We start from the raw sequence: 23437 nt of genomic DNA, 5'->3' as shown, positions 1-23437 counted from the left end.
TGCCAGGCTCAGGCCCTCCTCCCATCTACGTGTGCTTCCCAGCCTCCATTGCTCCGTACACCGTGTCTGCTGTCTGTGGAACTGCCCGCCACCAACCATTGTCCGTGTTGCACTGTGTTACTGTGTGAACAGCTGCCACTGCTCTGGTCCCCGATCACACTGACTCAACATCCCACGCCCCATCCCCCTCCTGCACTGTTGGCATCCCGAGTTCCCAGCTCCTCGTGCTGGCAGCACACCCCCCTCCTCCAGCCACCACATCCTGGCAGCTCCCACTCCGGGGTCCCCTGTGCTCCGTGCGCTCCCCAGTTCCGTGCCCTTAGCTCTGTGCACGTGCTGCTGGCCCCCCAGCACACACACTGTCCCTGTCCTCATCCTGCTTCCTGCCCACGCAGCCCAGGGCAGCGGCTCCACGGCTCCGCACGCATGGCTGTGTTCTCCCTGCTGTCCCGTCCATGTGCCCAACCTCCCTGGCAGTGCCCGGAGGTCTGCTGTTGTTGGTGGTCCTGCTGTTGTTGGTGGTCCTGCTGTTGTTGGTGGTCCTGCTTTTGTTGCTGCTCAGTGCTGCTGGGCTCCCTGCTCCCGCCGTTCTGGCTCATGCTTGCTGCTGCGCACCGTGTGCCCACACTCTGCCTCCCATGCTCTGCTCACTGCGGGTTTGGACTCGCCGTCAGCTCATGCTCACGCTCTGGCTGCACTCGGAGTGTGTTGGTGGCACGCTCAGCTCGCAGCCCGCGGGTGCCGCGCTCACTGGGTGCAAGCAGGCGCTGCTGGGGAGGTGGGGGCTCGCTGCGGGGTCACGCTTCGTTGCTGTGGGTGTCACCATCTCCTGCGGCTCTCGCTCACGCGCTCATCCTGGGCTGCAGCTTGCTCTCACCGCGCCACTCACCCGCGCTCATCCTGGGCTCACCGCTTGCTCCGTGCTGGCGCACACATGGCTCACATTGAAGTCTTCACCCCGTGTGGTCGTGGCAGCAGTAGCAGCAGCTCCTGGCAGCTCGTCCCGCAGCGGGGCAGGCAGGGCAGGGCAGGCAGACAGGGATGGCTCTTTCTGCCATTGGTTTCCCCGCGCCCCCAGTGCCGGGTCCCCCAGCCAGGCGCGGTCTCTTTGTGCGCTGCTCCCGTCCGGCCCGAGCTGTGCCTGGCTCCTGCCTCCTCCTCCTCCTCCTCCTGCTCTCCTCCTGTCCTGTCCTCTCCTCCTCTTTGCTCTGGGCCCTGCCATTGCAGGGGAGGGCTGCGCGTGGGGCCGCTGGCTGGAGGCGGTGCCCGCCCGTCCCCGCTGCCGCCCGCCGCCCGGTCCGGCTGTGCCCACCCGGCATCTTGTGTCCGTGTTCTGAGTATAACTTGCCAAACTCTTTATTCTTTCAATATTTGCAGATATGTGCCACTGTTTCCAACTTTTCATCAACAAAAAGGCCTTTCCAACTCCTTCCAAATTAGAAGATCCAGGTGGTTACACGGCACCTCTGTACCAATTCTCTCACTTTTCATTGCCTCTCCAGGGCCGGATAAGGGATGGGCACTGGGATTGATCTAAGATTAGAGGCTCGCCCGCCCTCCAGCCAGCATGGGTCCCCCCCTCGGAGACACGCAGGAGCCTTTTAAATCCCCCCATGTAAAGTCTAGGAGGCGCCGCGACGGCCTGCGCTGCACGTTGCCGGGACATTGCTGGGCCTGCCGGATGCTGGCGGCACCCGTGGGGCTGCTGGGCGACGACCCCACGGGACGGGACGGGACGGGACGACCTGTGGTGCCAGGACGGCGATGGCAGCGAGTGCGGCTGGACGGGCCCAGGGACGCTTCGCTGCTGCTTGGAGCTCTGCGGGCGCCGCCGGCCCCCGGCTCCCTCCTCCCCGCCGCACCTCCTGCATGGACTCCTGCTCCTCTCCTCGCAGCACAGCGGCCATCTGTGGCTCTTTAGTTTCTTCTCTTTCAATCTCTTTGTTCTGCTCTGGGCCCCAGGCCGGCGGATGGGGGTCCCGGCGCGGGGGGGTTGCTGCCGTCTCCCCCTCTGATCCAAAGCACACGGGCGCTCCCGACGGGTGTGGGACGCTGCAGCGGCGCCGCGCTGCCCTCTCATTGTCGTGGTTCTGAATGTATTGGTCGTGCTCCATGCCGTGTATGACGTGGTATTGCCCTCTGTCCTACGCACTTTGAATGAGTTCCGCTCCACAGACTGTACACTTCATATTGTATTTATTGGGGTTTGCTCTGCCCGGCGGGCGCCGCGCTCGGCCCCGGCCGTGGGATCGGTATTTACTGTCCATGCTCTTTTGTAAGGGGCTGGTGTCCGCCCGGTGACCGTGCTACTTTGTATGGTGCAAGTGTGCTCCCGGAATAAACCTGTTGGATTGGTAGAGGTGTGAGTTCCTTTCACCGCCCGGCTCTCCCGCTGCCATCCATGCTCACCCCATCCCACGCATCTGTCTGTGCCGTGTCCGTGTGCCGGGGGCGGGCAGCCCCGCTCTGTAGGACAGCAGCGCCGGGGCTGTAGGCTGAGGGGCTGGGGGGGCACTGGGGGCTGTGAGCGCGGGACTCTGTCCTGCATGGGGGCGGCGGGGCCACGTCCCTCCCATCCCACCCTAACGACCTCCATCTCTTCTCTTCCAGTCTCGGAAGGGCGCGGACGCAGAGCGGGACAAGAAGGTGCCGGAGTGCAAGGCAGACAGCATCGGCAGCGGGAGGGCCATCCCCATGAAGCAGGTGAGATCCTCCCCGGGCCGTTCCCTCGTGTCCCCCCTGAGCCCTCTGAACAGTTTCTTCCCCTGCGAGCCACCTTGTACTGGCACAGCTGCCCAGGGGGTGGGGGGTCACCAGCTCCAGGGGTGTCCAGAGATGTGGCACTTCAGGATGTGGTCCGTGGGCACGGCGGGGGTTGAGCTTGGGGATCTCGGGGGTCTTCTCCAGCCTTAGCACCTCTGTGGTGCGATGAGGGCAGCTCCCAGGAAGGGGCTTTGGGTGCAGCCGGGGCACAGAGAATTCCCTGTCGGGAGCCGGGCTGCAGCAGGAGTGGTTCCAGCAGAGGGCATCTGTGCCCCACACCTGCCGCAGCCCTGCATCACCCTGCACTGCACTCTGGCTCCGTGCATCCTCTGCCCTGTGCAGCACTGAGGGCTCATGGGGTGGGAACAGCAGGAAGCTGCTGCTGACACCGGGCTGTGGGGTGCAGAGGGACAGGATGCCATGCAGACAGAGCTGGACAAACTCCATCAGCAGGCCCATGTGAACCTCACGAGGTTCAGCAAATCCAAATGCCAAATCTTGCACCTGGGCTGAGGCAGCCCTCGCTACCAATACAAGCTGGGGGGTGAAAGGATTGAGCACAGCCCTGCTGAAAAAGACCTGGGGATACTGGTGGATGGGAGGGTCCGCCCCAGGATCGGGCTGTGGTGTCCCTGTGTATTGCAGGGGAGTTGGCCTAGATGACCTTTAAAGGTCCCTTCCAGCTCTGAGCATTGTGTGACTCTATGCAGTGGCCGCACCGTGCTGTGCCATGTGCTGTTTGGCCCAAGGGGAACTCAAGGCACCAGGAGCTGACCCAGGGTGCTGGGTGTCTGTGTGTGTCAGCCTGAGAGCAGCAGTGCTGGGTGGGAGGGCCAGGTGGTCACTGGGTGATGTTGGCGCTGGTGTTTCCTTGCGCTGATGCACAGACTCCCTTGCAGCTCCTGGCTGTGCCTGTGCTGAGCTGTAGGTGTGCATCCCATCCTACTGCTGGTAGGGTGTGCATCCCATCCTACTGCTGGTAGGGTGTGCATCCCACAGGGTGCTGCATTGTGCTGGGCACGTGCTGGGGCTGGGGGCCTCAAGGGACCAGGGGACTGGGTTTAAGTGAAATAGAAGAGATTTGGGTCAGATGCGAGGAGGAAATGGTTTACTCAGAGGGTAGTGAGGCTCTGGCACTGCTGCCCAGAGCTGTGGGTGCCCCATTCCTGCAGTGCTCAGGGCCGTGGGTGGGGCTCTGGGAGGTGTCCCTATGGCAGGGGCTGGGGGAGGCTTTGGGGGTCCCTTCTGACCCAAACTGTGCTGGGATTCCCCAGCCCAGCACAGTCAGAAGACTGAGTGCTGCTGCAGGAGCTCCCGTGGATCACTGCACCGCAGTGAAGCACTGTGTGTGTTGGCGGTGGGGACTGACCATGGGGATGCTGTGCAGGAGCAGCAGCGCTTCAGAGCAGTTGTGGGGTTGCGGGGGAGCAGTGCTTTCCCAGCCAGGCGGTCTCAGGGCAGCTCTCCCTTCATGGGCTCCATTGCTCTGCAGTGCTGTGCTGGAGCTGCCAGCCCTGGGGCAGTGCAAAGCACTGCAGGGAACTGCCCCACTCCTGAGATGCTGTGGCAGTCGGAATTGCCTGCTTGCCTGAAACAACCTGTGCCCTGGGTGGGTGCCCCATGAGCTGCTTCCCAGCAGCTGGGGCTGTGCCACTGGGGGTGCAGCTCTGCGGGGAGGGCTCAGCACTGCGGCTGTGCTGCTGGAGCTGTGAGCAGCCATGCCCTGCTCTTGGAGCTTTGGGTTTGCACACAGATCCTTGGCCAGCTGGGAGGGCTGCAGGGTGGGAGGCCCAGATGGGTGTGAGGGTGAGTGGAGGCTTTGCTGGGCTGTGGAGGCTCCAGGGCACGCGGTGTGGGGCAGCACAGTGGGTCGGGCAGGCCGTGCACTCTGAGGTCCCCCAGAAGCTGCAGTGGCTCCTCCTGCACTGAAGGCTGATGCTGTGCCTGGCTGTGCTGCCCTGCCCTCGTCCTGCAGCTCCACGAGGTCCTGCAGGACTGGAAGTGCTTCCTTGCAGCTGTGCCCATCACAGACAAGTGTGTTAATGAGGCCGGGTGGTGCTGCTGCTCCCCCAGCTCTGTGTTATCGGGGGCTCTTTGGAGCACTGCAGCCCCGCGGTCCCGGTCCGGCCCGGCTCCGTTTGGGCCGCGCTGCAGCAGTGCCCAGGGCAGCAGCTCCTCCTCCTCGGGAGCTGGGATCATGCTGGGAGCTTAGATTACATTTAAATTGCCATTTGCATTTTCCAATCAATACGCGACTTTACAATTAAGTTTGGTGTTAAAATTCTTAGCAAAAAAGTGAGCGGAAGGGAGATTTGTGGAGCAAACGAGTCCTTTGGGGGCCATGGCTGCTCCCTGCTTCATTACACTGCATATTGCTACTGCTGCTTTTACGGAGCACCGCCACCATCCAAACCCAGCAGAGGCAGCACCAGCGTGCAGGGAAGGGGAGGAAGCGTGGGGATGGAGCGGGTGGGTGCCAGGGGCCTTTGCTCCGTGCACCGCCCTGTGCTCGGGGAGAAACTGCAGGGGAGTCCCCACTTGTGGGCTGTGGGCACCGGCAGAGGGGGGCACAGCCAGGGGTGGGGGTGACAGCGCTCTGACAGGGCAGCTGGTTGGACCAGGCCCATGTATGGCCCATGGGGGTCGTGGTGCCCATGGGGGTTGTGGTGCCCATGGGGGTCATGGTGCCCATGGGGATCGTGGTGCCCATGGGGGTCATGGTGCCCATGGGGGTCGTGGTGCCCATGGGGGTCGTGGTGCCCATGGGGGTCATGGTGCCCATGGGGGTTGAGGTGCCCATGAGCAAGAGACTGACCCAGTGACTGTGCCAGATGTGTAACTTCTGTCAGCTCTAGAGCAGGTTTGCTTGGGAGAAGCCAATAAATGCTCCCAGAAGGGGAACCACCAGGTATCCGTGTTGGCTGCAACACCGGGCCGTCTCCATGTGTGAGGTTTTGTAAGGGATGTGGATCTCGTACACCTGGATAGCACTCCAGCTGCTCTGACTGTTGTTTTCTGACCTCTGTGATGTCAGTGGTATGTGTTACTCAGTGTCCCAGAGGTGCTGTATCAGCACAGTGTCTGTTGTCATTGGGTGCTGTGACCATACCGGGTGGTGTCACACAGCCCCATGGGGCTGTTCGATGTTGGTTGGGTCAGATCCTGCCCTGACTGCTCCAGCTCTCAGCACTCGGCTGTAATTTCTGTGTGTAGGAGTAGGATGCAGCACCTCTTCGCACTCTGCTTCCCAAGTACTGAGTGCCAGTGGTCACGGAGTACTGCTGCCCTTTCCATATCACTTAAAGCCCATTTCGTGGCCCCATCTGCAGCACTGTTACCCTGCCATGCCCCAAGCCCTGCCTCACTGCCCTGCATTTCCATGGGGCAGACGCAGCATCCCCATCTGCAGGCAGTGCTGCACATGGAGCCGTGGGACAGAGCTGCTCTGTGCGGTCTGTGGGGAGGTGCTGGCGTGGGGCCTGCAGCAGCGCCGCGCTGTCTGCACAGAGAGCCCCGGGTGGCTCCAGCCCTGCAGCCTGGATTCTGCTTGTTCCCAAACCCCATCACTCATCTGTCCCTCTGTCCTCATGCTGACCCCTTACTGTCCCATTCTCCTGCTGGCAGAGTGCTCGGTGTCCTCCCCCCAGGCTGCATTGCCCTCATGCCTGCCTTGTTGCTGCAGATTTCAAGGGGTCAGGACTGGTCAGGGAGAAAGTGAGGAGGGTGCAGCCTTCAGTATTGGTTTAATCCGTGAAAGTTTGTTCTGGATCAGGGTGCTGGGGAGGGAGATTGGCCATTCCCAGGCCCTGTGAGGATGCAGCGCCTGGAGACCATGGGACGGGGGGAGCACCAGGTGGGAAGGGGGACACCAGCACTTTGTCTGCTCCATCTCCCAGAGCGTGTCCCCGGCTCCAGCTGTCGGACACCTCTAGGGAGGAACTGCAAGCACCAAGGGAACATCAGCCCTTGTGGGACTGTCCCCAGGTGTGGTCACCGCCTCTCCTGAATGCTCCCGTCCTCGGGGTGTTGTTACCCCACCTCTCCTGAACGGTCCTTGTCCATCCCCCTGTCTGGGGCTGGAGGGAGGTGTGGGAGCAGAGCAGGGAGTGCAGTCAGTGTGAGGTTGGCCCCTGTCTTGCATTCACACCATCCTTCAGCACAGCAGGTGTGGGGCAGGGCACACACAGAGGGGGCTGTGCTGGCACATGGACACCCTCACTCTGAGGATGAGGTCTGGCTGGGCTGCGATGGGGAGGGCAGGGGAGCGGCCCACTCTGTGCCAGTCACAGGGAAGCCCTGCTGGGAAGGCTCTGGGTGTTCGGCCTTTGTGTCTCCTGGGGGCAGATGTGGGGCTGGCTGGGAGCTGCCAGGACCTGACGAGGCCTGAGGCTCTTCTCATTTCTTACAGGGCATGCTGCTAAAGCGAAGTGGCAAGTCATTGAATAAAGAATGGAAGAAGAAATATGTGACGCTGTGCGACAACGGTGTGCTCACCTACCACCCCAGCCTGCATGTGAGTACTGCTGGCATGGGGCGGGCAGCATGCAGGGCACGGCAGTCCCCCTTTTACTCCTTCAAGTGTCACGGCTACAGAGAGCTGCTAGCATAGGGTTTGGTGCTGGTGGGGGCTGCAGACCCGGTGCGTGGGGTCATTCAGCACAGCTGGATCTTAGCAGGGCCTGGAGGAAACCCTGTCCCTCCCCTGCAGGCTGAGTCTGCAGTGCCGGGCTGGGTGGGGAGAGCTGATGGGAACGTAACTCCATGCAGAAGGATGCTCAGTGAGCGCATCTGTCTGTTCCCTCTTGCCCTTGGTCAGTGCATGAAAGCAGGGGCTGCTGCCTCCCTGCGTCCCAGGTGAGGAGCGGGCAGGGGCTCCTCGCAGCCACGTCTGGTGCTGCCATTTGGGCACGGAACAATTTTCCTGGCCGTTAGGTATTGGGTAATGGGGACGCGGTGCCTGTTGGAGCCCGCCGCGCTCCGGCACTCCACGCATCTCTGATCTCCTCGCTGCTTGGCTCAGGCACGCAGCTGCTGCCCCATCCATCTCTGTCGCCTCCCCACTGTGGGGCTAATGACTTCTTCCCCGTTCCCTCTTGAGCACAGTTTGCTGCTGGAGCAGTGAGCAGAGGACACACACACCTGTGACACCTGCTGCAGCCAGGCTGTGTTGGCTGAGCTGGGGCTGCAGCCCCCACACCCCACACGCTCCAGGCCCCTCTCCGTCCCCATCTCCTCGGACATAATGATTAAGTGCTGTGAGCCCCACGGGTGTCTGTGCCTCTGATTCTTGGGTTGCAGTGCTCCGTGCGCACATCCTGAGCCCCATCCTTACAGCAGGAGCTGGTCCTTGTGTTTGCTTTCCCTAATTCATGGGAGTGCTGGAACAGTTTATTTTCCTTTGCAGCCTCGGAGCTGTTCTCTGTTCTGTGTGATTCTGCAGTTTTCTGACTCTGCAGCCCCGTTTTTTGGTCCTTACTGACCCAAAGCAGGAGGCAGTGGCTGCTCTCTGTGCTCACATGTGTGCGTGGGTTTATCAGCTTTCCATTGGAGGCATCATAGGCCCGTTGTTAAAATCAGTGGCAGAGGCAGAGTAATTGGGGATGTTGTTTAACTGCTCTCAGCTGATGCTGCTGCACACTGGGTTTGTCTCCTCTTTACTCCATTCGTTCCTCAGGGGGTGATCTCGTTTGATGTCAGTTGCTTTCCCTACTTCACTTCTTCAGTGTTTCATTTCATTTCTGTGTTGCCTCGAGCAAAAATCTGGTTTGCTTCCACCTGGTGCAACTGGTGATGCACAGCCCATAGCTGGGAGGTGCGGGTGGGCGCCTCCTCCCCCAGACCGCATGGAAGGCTTCCAGCCTTGCACCAAGGTAGCGGTGCCCCATGTTTCCCTGCAGCAGAGAGTGGCTGTGTGGGGCACAGGAGCCCTCCTCACCTTCCCTGCATGTGGGTTGGGTACCGGGGCAGCCTCATGGAGTGGTGCTTCCGCTGGGGATGCCCCATTAAGTCCTGTCCTCCCATCTTCTGTGGTGAACCTGGGAGTGCTGCAGCGCTTCCTGCCCTCTGCCTACAAAGTAGGCATCTGTGCTGCGCTCCCTGGGGCTGGGAGGGGGTTGGAAGGGCCCTCTGGGGGTCGTTGATTCCAACCCCTTGCTAAATAAAGCAGGTTCACTACAAGACGCTGCATCCTTCACAGGATGCGACAGGGGGGCTCGTGGGTCAGTGACAAAACTGGGCCTGCTGCTTTGTCCCCTCACTTGTGGGACTGCAGGCAGTGGGTGAGTGCAGGGTCAGAGCCCACCCCCCAGGGTGCTCAGCCCCAGAGCATCTCATTGTTGCTTTGACTCCCAGTGATGCTCCTTGGAGGATCATCCCTGCCCGGGATCTGTCCTCTCGGTCCTTCTGCTGCCTGTCCCTGCCCAGCAGGGATGGGGGTGGTGCTCTCCCTCCCCCCCAGGTGTGCACCCCATCACTTGGCTGGGTCGTGCTTCTCCTTTCACCACCAAAGGTGCCCTGTCAGGGCTCTGCACCTTGTGCCTGCTTCAGACATTGTATTTAGGCCCCTCCAGCCCCTCTGCAGTCAGACCCGGGCTGTGCTTTGCAGAGGGGCTGCTGGCACACAGGTGAGCAGCAGCAGCTCCAAGCCCAGGCGCTCCGATGGCGTGGCAGCACAGAGCCGAGCAGGTGAGCGGAGCCGGGGCCGCGCTGTGGTCAGAGCCCTGGTCTCAGGTCTCAGCACAGATCTCCTCCCTGCAGCGTTTCCCCACCTTCCGTGATGTGCTCAGGGACAGGGAGGCAGTGAGCAGTCAGAGCTGCACGGTGTGGCCCCAGCACCTCCCCAGGCCACGCATGCTGCTCCCGTTGCTGGGGCTGAGCCCATGGCCGCGCTGCGCGGAGCCGAGCGGAGCAGCTCCCATTTTGCAGCCAGTGGAGCCATTCACACAATCACCTTCTGTTAATTCTATCTGCAACATCAATTAAATTGTTTGTAGAAACTAATTGAATGTGGCTTAATCACACATCTTAATAGCTTTCCACGCTTTGAACTCGTTGTTAATTCCAGTAATAAAATGAAATGAGAGAACTGGCTGGGTAATTAGCGAGGAGGCTTGGGAAGAAATTGCTGTTTTATGGCGTGCAATAAAAGCGGAGCGCCGGTGACCGCTGGATCCGGCAGGCAGCCGGCGAGCGGATTGTGCTGAGCCAGGGAAATCCTGCGGCCCAGGGCTGCGCCGGGCCCCCCCCAGGCTGGGATCAGTGCTGGGCAGTGCTGGGCTGGGGGGTCTGTGGGAGCTGCCCTGGGATGTGTGCACAGCCCCATGTGTGGGTCGGGGTGCAGGAGCTGCGGCCAGGCGGGCTGCCCTGCTGCCATCAGCTGGGAGCGGCTGCGCCGTGATGGCTGCGCTCATCTCGCCAGGCTCTGGAGCAGCAGTTCATGTGGCACCGGCTCAGATCCCAGCCCTCCATGACCTCCTTGTGAACTGGAGCGAGCCCAGAGCTCCCCAGCTCACCCTGCTTGGCTGCTGCCTCTCATCTGCCCATCATGGAGCAGAGTGATGGGGCTGCCCCCAAGCCCCGACATCCCAGAGATGGGATGGTGATGGCACTTCTGGGCTCTGTGGGGGCCGCAGGCTCAGTGCTTTCCCTTCATGTGGTCCCAGGGAAGCAGGGCTGGGCACAGCACCGCAGGGTAGGACAGGCATAGGGGGTGGGAGCAGCTCCCAGCATTGCTGCAGCCATGGAGTGGCTTGAGTCACACCAGCGGGGACCTGAGCTGGAGTTCCCACATCACATCACATCACATCACCCACACTAAGTTATGATGCTGTTACTGTCACCTGCTGCACCTGAGCAGTGTGACCAGAAGGACAGCAGGTGCAGGAGCTGGGACCTGCCTGCTGCCTGCATGCCCCTCTGCCCTGACTGTCCCCACCTCCAGGCAGGGCTGTACAAAGACCCTCACACACACCAACGCTGCTCTCACTGTGCAGGCGCTGGGTGCAGGACCCAGTGCTCCTAGGTCCCAGTGCAGGGGCTGGAGCAGCATCTGGGCCCTCCATCCACTTCCTGGGCTGCCTGCAGGCCGTGGGTTCCAGCGCTGTGGGATGTCTGCCCTGAGCTCAGCTCGGTGCCCCTGTGTAGGACGGGCACCGGTCACCCCAGGGGCTGCTGTCAGCCACATGCATGGGGGGATCTGAGTGTTGGTTGGATGGAGTGAATGAGAGAGGGGCTGAGGGTGACTGGCCAAATCATGGCTGATCTGTTCCATCTGTGCCATAGGACTACATGCAGAACGTGCACGGGAAGGAGATCGACCTGCTGAGAACCACAGTGAAGGTGCCCGGCAAGCGGCTGCCCAGGGCTACGGCGGCAGCGCCCGGCGCGAGCCCCAAAGCCAACGGGCTGGCGAAGGAGCGGAGCAGCACACAGCTGGCAGCCAGCACGGGTAAGTGCTGCTGGTGCGTCCATCCTCAGCACGGCTTTGGCTCTGCCTGCCGTCACATCCTTGTAGGTAAGCGCAGGAGCAGTGGGGTGGCTGAGCGGATGGTGGGTGCATTGGGAGCTGCTGGCACAGCGCGGGCGGTTGTGCCTGGCGGCGCGGCGTGGTTGCAGGTCTGTGGCCAGCAGTGCTCCCCAGGGGTCGGTGTTGGGCACGGGGTTGTTCAGCGCCATCGTTAGTGACCTGGATGAAGGGATGGAGTCCAGCCGCAGCACGTTTGGTGATGGCACAAAGCTGGGAGGAGCGGCTGATGCACCTGAAGGCTGTGCCTTCATTCAGTGAGACCTGGACATGCTGAGAGCTGTATGGAGAGAAACCTGATGGGGCTCAGCAAGGACAGGGCAGGGTGCTGCACCGGGGAGGAATAACTGCAGCATTAGTACAGGTTGGGGCTGAGCTGCTGGAAAGGAGCTGTGCGGAGCTGGACCTGTTTGACCAGCGGCTGACCCCATGCTGACTGGGGGCCAGCAGCGTGTCCACACCTCGTGCCTCCCCTCCAGGGGACCTTTATGGAGGCTGGACTGGGAGGTCTCTGGAGGTCCCTTCCAGCCCCCAGGGCTCTGTGTCTCTGTTGGAGTGGTGCAGGCCGTGCCGCCCTTCCTGCAGTGCGTGGGCAGCACCCAGCTCTGCCGAGCAGCAGTGGGAGCTGCTCCTGGCTTTCAGTGCTCTGAATGCCTTTGGCATGTGCTGGTGTCTCTGGGTAACCCCCAGGTGGCTGCTGCTGGGCTCTGAGCGGGGCATGAGTTGCGTGAGCTGCCGTGCACGGAGGCAGCTGCTGCAGCATAAAGTGGTGGGAAACTCTGCCAGCGATGTTTCTTGATGGTGGAAAGCTCTGTTCTGTTCCTGCCGGTTTCTGTGGCTCTTTTTCCTTCTTGTTTTTTCCTGCAGCTGTAGGATGTGCTGGGGCTGCCCTGGGGTTGCTGTCACTGTGCAGCAGCCACCACATGTGGGGCTGGGAGGGTCCAGGGGGGCTCAGTGCCGGCTCTTGTGGTCAGCAGCACTCGGGACAAGCACCGCTTGGAGCAGTGAACCCTCCTCACCCACTGCAGGTCCTGCAGAGCCATGCTTGCTCTGCCCCTGCACCGCATATGTTTGCAGGGTGCTCAGTGTGATGTCTGCACCCACAGAGTTACCAGAGCTGTGAGAGGGTTCAGGTGAAGCACAGAACAGCCCCCAGAGATGAGGAGCCCTGTGCTATATACCCCATGTCCCTCTCTAGCACCAGGTCACATATCTTCCTGCGAGAGATGCTTTGACCCCTTCATGTGTGCTGCCGTGTGTGCCAGGCTGATGCTGCCTGGGTGCTGCAGGCTGTGCTGGCATCAGATCAGTGAGTGTGGGATCCCCATTTACACACTGCCTTCACTCTGTGCCCCTACACAGCACAGCTCATAGCACCATGTCCCCATAGCACCATGTCCCCATAGCACCGTGTCCCCATAGCACCGTGTCCCCATAGCACTCTGTCCCCATAACACAGTGTCCCTATAGCACCGTGTCCCTATAGCACAGAACATGCCGTGTTGGAAGGGACCCGTTGGAATCTCTGGTTCCCATTTGGTGCTGCAGCAGCTCATCCCTGGGGTGTAACCTCCCACCCGTGGTGCGCAGGTTGGCTGCTGGCCCTGGGTTACAAATGGTTTCATGTCGCAGCTTTGTTCACCTCCCTGCACCCCGGGTGTCCGTCAGGATGTGATCAGAGCTGTTCCAAATTGCTTGTTGAGAACTGGATCCCCTGGGCCGTGCTGGCAGAGTGGCCTCTGCTTTGCTTTGCTGGTTTACCCTTCAGTTTGCTATGTAGTGCCCTCCTGGCTTCAGTTCCTCCATGTAGTTGTATTGATGAGGGCCGACCGGGGGCACTGCAGTAGCTGAGAGCTGAGTGCAGCCCCACAGCTGGCTGAGTGTGCTGAGCCAGAGCTGGGACACAGAGCTGGGGCAGAATCGCTCATCGCTGAGATGGGAATGTGATGGGACTGATGTGCACGAGGACCAGCAGCCCAAGGTGTGAGTGGTGAGCAGATACAGGCAGGCTGTGGTTCTCAGTGCTTGAAAGATGTTATCCTTAATATAACAAACAGTCCAAGAAGTGTTTTGAGCCTCCAAGGTGCCATTTCTTCAGTGTGCTGCTGTGCTGCGTGGATACAGAGCGGGTGTCTGCAGTGGGGCTGTATGTCTCTGGTGGGCATGAGGGTCCACCACGGGGCTGTGCCTGCATTAGGGCCAGGTGTCTGCACTGGGGCTGCAGTGGGGTCAGGTGTTGGCAGTGGGTGTTGGTGGTTGATCCCTTTGGGGCTGCAGCTGCTAGAGATGGAGCAGGGCTCAGACAGCGCGTGCTGAGGCAGTGTTATGTAGGGATTATCACTGTTAGTGATGATTCCTTCTGGATGTGGAGGGAGGAATCAGATGTCTCAGTGTCTCACGGTGAGGGCTGAAGTGGAGGCTGTTCCTCGGGGAGGGTTCAGAAGGGCTCTCAGCAGTCCCTGCCCTATGGAAGCAGTGCTGTGCTGCGGGGCTGGGGGCCGTGCTGTGCAGGGCAGTGAGGGGCATGCAGGGCATGGAGCCCAGCAGTGCTCCTGCAGGCAGGGACAAGCAGTGCTCACAGGGCTGCCTGCATGGTGCAAACCCAGCAGCGCCCAGCAGGATGGGAATGCATTCTGGGTGTAAAGGGCTGCGTGTGTGGGGTTTGGCAGCGTACCCCTCCTGGTGTGGGTTCGAGTGTCTCCTGCAGGCTCACAGCTCTGCTCAGCAGTTCACCCTTTCTGCCTTGGCGCCCCATCGGTGTGTTTCTGGCTGGAAGGACAAAGGCAGCTCCCACTCAGATGAGATGGAAAGGATCACAGGGATCACAGCCAGCACCTTGAGCCTGGCCTCAGCACAGCCGCAGCCCCGGGCTGTTGCTTTGCAGAGGTGCTTGGGCCCTTCTCCCAGCACAGGGAGATGCAGAAAGGCCGCTGCTGGAGGATGTGGGCTGTGCTGTGTGCATCCCTGCACGCTTAACATGGGCACATGCGGAGCCCACGAGCCCGCTCCTTCGCTGCATGGTGCAGGAGGAGGATGAGCAGCTGGACACAGGACTCAGGTGAGCAGCGAGGAGAGAAAGGGAATCATAGAATCATAGAATCATAGAATCAGGAAGGATGGAGGCAGCTCCTCACCTCCTCCCCTTTGCGTGTGATCACTCCTGGAGCCCGGGTAGCACCAGGAGCACTGGGTGGCCATGGAGGTGCTGCTCGGGTGCCGCGTCCTCACTCACTGGCTCCGAGGTGACACCATCCCCCTGCATGGCCTGGTCCTGCTGAGCCCCCCGCCCGGCCGCGCTGCCCCCCGCCGCAGTGGGCCGGGCTCCCCCAGGCCGGGTGCTGCGCCTGCTGTGATCATGTCACGTCGGGCTTCGTCGATGTTAACATCTCATTATCTTTGTTACTGTAATTACATTATCCGCTGCTTTATGCAGAATTATTCTCCGAGGACTAATTGATGGATCCATGTTTAATTCATTAATCATTAGCATCAAATTCGACAATTACAGTGCACACTGATTGTGGAATTTCAAATGTAATGAGGGAAGAATTAACAAAGAAAAGGGAAAACCTGTTTCCCCAGCACAGCGCTGCTCGCCGTGGGGGACGCTGACATTGAGGGAGAGCGGCAGCAGAGGGCGGCGGTGGTCGGGGCAGCGCTGGGAACGTCCATATGGGAGCTGCTCCGTCCTGGTGGGGGCAGAGGGATGGTTGCACTCAGCTGCACTGATTGCTCAGTGCTCAGCTCAATGATGGAGCTGCCCTGCACTGCACTGCCTGCAGCCAGCGTGTGGGCACCATGCAGGGCAGCTCTAGGAGCTGTGTGACCACAGGGACGTGGGGCACTGAGTGCTCTGAGTGCTGGGGCCTGCAGGAAGGGCTGCCTGCACGCCTGGCTGCTCCATTGTCTGCATGGGGGTCCATGGAAGCGTGCTGCAGAGCTGTGGCTGTGCAGGGAGAGCAGTGGCTGCTGCTTCCTGTCCACACTGCTCCGCCTGCAGCGCTGCCTCACAGCTCTGCTGTGGACACAAGCAGCTTCTGCTGGAGTGCTTTGGTCCTCCTGGCTCCCCATGCACTGAGTCGTTGCCACCCCAAGGTGCTGGGCACAGTGCTGGCTGCAGTGCCACCCCATGACGGGGGCTCTGGGGCAGTCCTGTGCTGCTGCACAGAGCAGAGCAGTGCTGGGAATGGGAGCACGGGGTCCCAGGAGCTCCTCTATGCAGGACCTTTGTTCCTCCCAGCAACACTCTAAGGGTTGTTTGTAGTCTGAGAGTGAAGCACGGATCAGAGATTGAATTTGTCTGTAATTAATACTTTTCATCATGAATCATGTATAAAATAGTGCAAATTCGTATTTATATGACAAATATGCACTATAGCATTCAGGTGGTGACACCTCCTGCATGTTTACCCACTCCCCTCAGCAGGAAGATGAGTCCCGAATGCGAAGCAGAGCTGCTGCCCTCAGCGTGGTGCTGCCAGGACCTGCGGGGAGGTCAGATGGGAGCAGGGAGAGAACTGCTGGGTGCAGGGATGGAAGGGGCCTGGAGCACCTCCTGAATGGGGCAGGCTGAGAGCCCTGGGCTGTGCACATGGAGGAGAGGAGGCTGAGGGGGATCTCTGAGCAGTGCTGCCATGCAGTTCTTCTATCTGTACAGTGGGGATGAGCGTGCACAGCAGAACTGCTGCCGGGTCGTGTGCCCTCATCCGCGTCCCAGCGATGTGCAGAGCAGAGCAGTGCTGAGCAGGGCCACCACCACAGGGTGCTGTCATGTCCAGGGCTGTTGTCACAGTGTGCCACACCGTGCTGCAGCTGGTACTCAAAGCACCGCATCACGCTGCATCCTCAAGCCACAGCAGCACAGCGGTACCGTCTCTGTGGTCAGGTTGTGGGCTCCTTGCAGCCTTTGGTTTCAGCATCCGTGCAGAGCTCTGCTGTGTGCTGCCCCTGCAGCACCCACACTGCAATGCACCCTGCAGCACCCACACTGCAGTGCACACTGCAGCACCCACACTGCAATGCACACTGCAATGCACCCTGCAGCACACACACCGCTTTGTGCCCTGCAGTGCTGGCAGCGTGCTGTGCCTCACACAACCTCCTGATCCCCAAGGGGAGAGCAGAGATTGATTTGCTCCCGCCCAACAGGATAATCATTGACCCTAATTAGAGACAATTACTGGGACTGGATACACTTGCAAGAACACTAAAGGAGCAGAGCAGTGCATTGCAGGGCTGAGCAGGGAATGCTGCTATGGGGGAGGTGAGGAGGAGAGCACCCAGTTGTGGCTGTGCTGGGCAGTGCTGGGGGAGGCAGATGGGCGCAGGGCAGCACAAGGCTGTGGGCACCTGCAAAAACTACGGGATGTAATTAGTGGCCACCGGTGAAAACGTGGGCCTGAATTCCTTGCCTAGTGCTGCCGAGGGAGCTGGGAAATGGGGCAGCCCCAGAGGGGGCTGAGCATCTTTCCCTTCTGCACTGCACCTTCTGCTCCCCATAGAGCGGCTGCAGGATGGGTCGGGGCAGTGCAGCTCCCAGTGCAGCTCCCTCTGCTGCAGTGTGGGTCAGAGCTGTTGCTGGGGCTCTGATGCTGCGTGTTCTGCAGGGCTGTGCTCACTCCATGCACTGCAGCGTTCCCAGCTCAGCTGTGCTGCAGGTGGTCAGTGCAGACTGATGCCCAGCACTGCAGCCTTAACGCCATGGCTGGCAGCCCCCACCCCAGCCGTGCTGATCTCTTTTGGACTTTCAGCTGCACGGGACCTTTTGGTTTTGTATTTTAGGCAGCATTCTTTATAGGTGCATTGTCTGTAGCTTATGATTTCAGGTTTCCGCATGGACTGAGCGTCACCGATGGTCACTTTAGTAGAGCAGAAGGCAGATTGAAAAGCATCAGTGTTTCTTTATCTCCCACTCCCTGCTCCTCCTTTCCCCCAATTTGGTTGTGTGTCTCAGAAACGGTTCCTGAGGCATCTTGCTGTGATGTGGTGGAGGACGAATAACGCTGTCACAGTGATACCCACAGGAGGAACCACACAGTGCTAACAGTGCTGAACCCACTGCACCGACACACAGCACTGCACTGCAGAGATGCTGTGTTCCCTCTGAGCAGAGACCTCAGAGCTGGAGAGCAGCAGCTCAGGTGCAGGTAATGGTGATGTGGTGCAGGTAATGGTGATGTGGAGCTGGTAATGGTGATGTGGTGCAGGTAATGGTGATGTGGTGCAGGTAATGGTGATGTGATGCAGGTAATGGTGATGTGGTGCAGGTAAGATTGGTGGATGTGGTGCAGCGGTGAATGGAGATGTGGTGCAGCGGGTACTAGTGAGGTGGTGCAAGACGGTACGTGATGGTCGGTGCTGTAATGCGTGATGTGGGTGGCAGGTAATGGGATGTGGTAGCATGGTAATGGTGATGTGTTGCCAGTTAATGGTGATGTGGTGGTGCAGGGTAATGTGGATGTGGTTGCAAGGTGAGATCGGTGATGTGGTGCCGGCACATGTGGCATGTGGTGCAGGTATCGGTGATGTGGTGCAGGTTGAGATGGTGATGTGCGACTGCATGTAATGGTGGATGTGGATGCAGGTAATGGTGTGATGTGTGGTGCATGTATGGGTGCATTGGTGCTGGTGAATGTGATGTGGTGCTGGTAATGGTGATGTGGTGCAGGTAATGGTGATGTGGTGCAGGTAATGGCGATGTGGTGCAGGTAATGGTGATGTGGTGCAGGTAATGGCGATGTGGTGCAGGTAATGGTGATGTGGTGCCAGTGCTCGGGCAGAGCAGAGCGCAGAGCAGAAATACGGAGCTTCACACACGCACAGACACACACACGTGCTCAAAAATACATATCTGAGCCAATTTCACAGAGCTGAAAGCAATTAGAGCCAGATCTTTGGGGAAAAAGAAACGGGAGGAAGTGTGGAGCGTAATTAGGAGTGATGAAAGGAGCATTTGACTGGATAGCGAAAAGTCAAAATCAAAAGAGAGGCTGCACTACTTATAAGTGTTAATCTGGGTTAGAGGAGACGTGAACTGATCGCTCCCCATGTCCGGATCACTGCAGATGCAGGGAGGACCAGGCTGTGCTGCCGGCCCCATTCATGCAGTGGTGTGTCATAGAATCACAGAACGGCCTGGGTTGAAAAGGAGGAGCCTGCATGTGTGTGTCTAAACGCAGCCTCCTCTGAGCCGCCTGCCTGGATGGCCACGCGCTGCCCTTCTCCTGCAGGGAAAACCTGCTCTGCTCTTTCCTCTCTCACGGTGCTTCACTTAAAGAATGGATAAACCCCACCTGCAGTTCCTCCTCCCTCACATCTCCCAGCCCTGCCGGCTGCAGGAGCGCACGGCACCATCACCACGAGGGACTGCAGGGAGGTAAAGGCAGCAAAAAGTTCTTTTCGAGTTTATTAGGAACTAATGAATCCTAACACAGCGTTGGTTCATTACTATATGGAAATAATAGAGCGGTTAATAAAGAAAAGAACCACGTGTTCAGTAAACACTTCTGCTTGGTGTCTGGGAAGAGGCGAGATGATGTATCTTAGCACAGAATGATGAATTCTTCATATTCCAGCTGTAATTAGAAGCAAATTAAACAGCAGGTAGGAGATTCAGACGTGTTCGAATCAGCGAGTGTGAATTATTTAATTCGGGAACTTTGGAAGCCTTTCTCAGCTGGTTGTGCTGGCTGCAGGTTGGGGCTGGGGGGGCATGGAGGCCTCGTGGATGTCCGGTGGTTGCAGAACGTGCTGTGCAGGGAGAGCTGTGGAGAGCCCGGCTGGTGTGGGGATGGCAGGGAACGGAGCTGAGATCTTTCCAACACTGTCTGTAAGTACCAAGAGAGGAGCAAAGCTCTGATAGCACAGAGCGCCTTATCAGATAAAACCAAGGCAGGGTCCAGTGGTAGCTGAGCTGTGATGGTTCAAACTGGAAATAACCAGCACTGCTTCCACCACCACTGCAGCACCGCTCTTATATCAGTGCAGCACTGCTCTTATATCACTGCAGCACTGCTCCCATATCACTGCAGCACTGCTCCCATATCACTGCAGCACTGCTCTTACATCACCGCAGCACTGCTCTTAAATCACTGCAGCACTGCTCTTACATCACTGCAGCACTGCTCTTACATCACCGCAGCACTGCTCTTAAATCACTGCAGCACTGCTCTTAAATCACTGCAGCACTGCTCTTATATCACCGCAGCACTGCTCTTATATCAGTGCAGCACTGCTCTTAAATCACTGCAGCACTGCTCTTAAATCACTGCAGCACTGCTCATATCACTGCAGCACTTCTCTTACATCACTGCAGCATTGCTCATATCACTGCAGCACTGCTCCCATATCACTGCAGCACTGGGGCAGCTCTGCTGGGAGAAGAGCCTGATTGCTGTGGCTTCTCCTGGAGCCAGGCAGGCTCAGAGGGATCCACTGTGAGCCCAGACACTTTCAGGAGCTGTGAGGGGACGGAGCTGTGCTGTGTTCAGTGCAGCTGGGGCAGCACATGGCACTGGGCTCAAACTGCAGCCCAGGAACTCCCTGCACACAGACTGCCCTGCACGGGGACAGCAGCCGCCGGCTCCACTCCTTGGGGGTCTCCCACCCCACTCTGTTCTGGGGGGCCCTGCTGGGGTGGGGGGGGGCAGGGGGACCTTGAGGGGCCCCATCCTCAGCCACAGTGCAGGTCTGCGATCCAGCTTTGCTGTGATCCTGCTGAGGAGTGGGCATCAACTGTACTGGCAGGGGGCAGAGCTGATGTGCCACAGCCTGTCTGTGTCAGCGCTGGTCAGATCAGTGCAGTGTCGGATAGAGGGAAGCAGTCCTTTCCCCAGTGAGGCTGACAGGGATATCTTCAGTGTTAATGTTCTAAAAGGAAATGTGAGCACGTATCCATCCGCTGCGTGGTGTTGGTGCTGTGGGCTGAGAGCTGAGCTCACACCAACGTGTTGATGTGGAATTCTTTATTTCTTGAGTTCTGAGCAAACAGTGATGGGAGGGCTCTGCTGATGGACTGTGGGGGGAGCAGGGAGAGGTCAGAGCTGGGGACTGTGCTCAGAGGGGTGGGCGATGCGTTACATCTGGCTTTCTGTTTCCCTTCTGCTTTGCCTAATGTACAGGGCTCCTGTTGTGCAGCTGCAGGTGGTGTCAGGGGATCTTGGGGGGCTCTGGGCCTGCTGGACCAACTACCCATCCTCAGGACAAGGGGAGTGTGTGCAGGGCTCAGGCAGCTTCACAGGGACGCCGGAGTTGGGTGCTCCGTGTGCCCGCGCTGCTCCTGCGGCGGTGCCTGCAGGGAGTGCTCCCGCTGTGCATTGGGTGCACATGGGCACCGCACAGCCCTCACAGTGCTCCCCTCTGCTGCAGGGCTTCACTGGGAGTGTTCTGTACTGTTTGCTTTCCTCTGCTCCCCTCTGTGCTTTGCATGCCTGCTGCCCATGCAGCAAGGCACAGGACAGCCTGCACCAGCTGAGATGGGGATCCCATCGCCTTTCCTCCATCCATCCCACCCTGCCGCACCCCGTCCCATCCTGTACCACCCCGTCCCATCCCATCTCATCCCATCCCAGGACCCATTCCCTCAGTCCCAGGGGAGCATGGTGTCCCTGCTCCGGTGGCAGCGGGCTCCCTCCCACCAGGAGGAGAGAGGAGATGGATGCTGCAGTCAAGAGCGGAGCGCCAGCTAATTACCCTTCCGAGTGTGTCTTGTAAATTAAGGGCTAATTAGAGGCAAAGTCAGTGTCATGGTTTTACACGTGTTTCTGTGGTGCTGAACAAGGCAGGGCGGGGGAGCACATGGCACTGGGGCTGAGGGGGCCGAGCACTGGGGCTGTGGGTTTGCAGTACCTGACCCCATGGCTCTGCCAGGACCTGGCCCCACAACTGGTGCTCAGGGCTGCAGGACCCGACCCCATGGCTGCAAGGGGGAGACACTCAGGCTGCTCCAAATCTGCTCGTGCCCTGGCTGCCAGGTGCAGCCTCTGCTCTCTGTAAGGGAGGTTTGGGCTTCTGGAACTGAGGTCCCGGCACTGTGCAGCCACAGGCAGCACTCAAACATTGGTGACGTTTGGATCACATTTTCAGGTTATTGTGGGAATGGTGGGGACAGAGCTGTAACTTCATGAACAACCTGGTGCTGCACATGCAGGCGGTGCAGCTCTGGGCACTGGGGAGCAGAACACAGCTGACATCCCCGCGTGGGGCAGCAGGGGAGGTGTGGGGCTGTGTGTGCAGTGCCAGGTGTGGTCAGTCCCCCCTGCAGTGTCCTCCCCACACACTGCTGGCAGCACTCAGCTCCGTGTGGTTACGAGGGGAGTTGGGGCTGTTCCTGTGATCCAGAAACATTTGACCCATTTCATATCAAAGTGATCTCATCTTCTTTGGCTGCTTCTGTTCCCCAGAACTTTTCCTATGTGGGTTCCAAGCTCCTGGGCTGCAGCTCAGGGGGTCCCAGCGGGGGCAGAGGTTTTCCCCCTACGTGTCCCCATGGCATCCACCATGGGGCTTCCATTTGCCCTGTGCTCTGTGCTGGGCCCTGTGCACGGGCGGTGGAGCTGTAAGGATGGATGCTGGGGCTGCTGGTGGGTGCCTGCTGGTGCAGGTGTTTGTAGCCATGGTGGGGACCGGGAGCAGATCGTGGACTGCAGAACCAGGCTGAAGGGGGGCTGCGTGCTGGGAGCCCCAGCTGTGCCATGCTGGGCTGCCCGGTGCTGCGTGGGGACCTGCAGGAGAGGAGGGCCGGAGCAGCCCTCGTGCCGGGCTGCACTGCACACATGTGGCATGGGGCGCACGGCTCAGCCCCAGGGCGGCCCTGGGCTGGCGCTGACCCGGCGGCTCTCTTGCAGGCGCCCCACATTCCAGCAGCAGCACCTCCCTGCACTCGGAGCGCTCCATCAGCGGCATCAACCTGGTGGGCTTCAGCTCCAAGCCCGACGGCATGCACCAGCGCTCCTACTCTGTCTCCAGCGCCGATCAGTGGAGCGAGGCCATGGCGCTGCCCGGCGCCTGCCCCAACCCCGGTGAGTGGCACTGCGGCCCCGCAGGGCTGCGGGAGGTTCTTTGGGGTGGGCCCAAGTGAGGGTCAGCGTGCACCCGGGGGCGGCCGAGGCTGCTCTCAGCGCCTGCCCCGCTGCAGCTTTTTGGGACGGCGGAACCCGACGTGGTGGTTCCATCCTGTGTGTGCGCCCCACGTCTCCCCCCGCGCCCGCTCGCTCCACGACGTTTCAGGACAGTTGAGTGAATTAAAATAATTCATACATTTCCCAACGTAGCCACTTTGCCGAATTGGAAAATAAATGCTTTTGTGCTGCATTCATCACTCCTTCGTTCCTGGCTCTGCCGCCGCACTAAAAAAGCAGTTAAATGCACATCAAGAGTGGAGGAGCCATTTCCATGCCTGCTCGCCCCTTGTAGTTCTCATTAGCGCGGCAGCCGCCCCCCCGCGCGGTCCCAGGGGCTTTCGCAGTTTAAAGAGAGCCTCTTTATGATCATTACCGGAGTCCGACTGTGCGGGCGCCATTTGCAGCTGAGGAGGCTCCTCATTTGTAACTGTGAAAAACTATCAATTTCAGCGCGCCTGATGCAGCGGCTCCATCATTGGCCCCATCAGCTCCCTGCTGGAAGCGAATTAATCAGACTGTTACTGCTGATGGGGCAGCGCGGCGACGGCAGTGGAAGGGCGCAGCTCTGAGCAGTAATGTGCCACAGCCCCCCCAGCCCGAGCCCTGGACACAGAGCAGCCGTGATGATGGAGGGGATGCTCTGAGCCCTGCCCGGGTACGACACGGCCCCACTGTGCTGCAGGGCTGCTCTGTGCCCAGGGCCGCGGGGGGAGAGGGTCTCTGCTCAGAGCCAAAGGTCTGAGAGCGCCAGCTCCAGGTGCTCATAGAGCCATAGAATCACACAGTGTTGGAAGGGACGCCCCCAGCCCCAGCCTGCTCAGGCTGCCCAGGGCCCATCTGTGGCCTTGGATGTACCTCCAGTGATGGGGCACCTGCAGTTATGAGCAGCACTGCTGAGGCATCCTGCAGAATTTCCTCCCGACATCCAGCCTACATCTCTCTCTCAGTTTAAAGCCATCCCCATTTCCTTCCCCACCTTGGTGAGCTCCTCAGGAGGGCCGCACAGCTGGCACAGACATAGCCCAGCACTGCT

The 23437-nt window shown here is 59.7% G+C and overlaps 1 protein-coding gene across 5 annotated transcripts in view; it reads left to right on the top strand.

Annotated features, from left to right (window-relative positions):
* The window catches only part of AGAP3 (ArfGAP with GTPase domain, ankyrin repeat and PH domain 3), a 68512-nt gene that overhangs the window by 31033 nt on the left and 14042 nt on the right, over positions 1 to 23437 (top strand). For 2 of the 5 annotated variants that reach the window (XM_015852790.2, XM_032442757.1), the window contains exons 9-12: positions 2611 to 2703; positions 7172 to 7276; positions 11044 to 11209; positions 22129 to 22302. In XM_015852790.2, the coding sequence (XP_015708276.1) occupies positions 2611 to 2703; positions 7172 to 7276; positions 11044 to 11209; positions 22129 to 22302 (538 nt within the window). Of the gene's footprint in view, positions 1 to 1377; positions 1491 to 2610; positions 2704 to 7171; positions 7277 to 11043; positions 11210 to 22128; positions 22303 to 23437 lie in introns of those variants that run through there. The other 3 variants (XM_015852791.2, XM_032442758.1, XM_015852789.2) reach the window with 2 other exon arrangements.

The sequence above is a fragment of the Coturnix japonica genome, chromosome 2, assembly GCF_001577835.2.
Source record: "Coturnix japonica isolate 7356 chromosome 2, Coturnix japonica 2.1, whole genome shotgun sequence".
Lineage (NCBI taxonomy): Eukaryota > Metazoa > Chordata > Aves > Galliformes > Phasianidae > Coturnix > Coturnix japonica.
The sequence above is the reverse complement of the archived record's forward strand: the minus strand, read 5'-3'. Positions and strand labels throughout refer to the sequence as shown.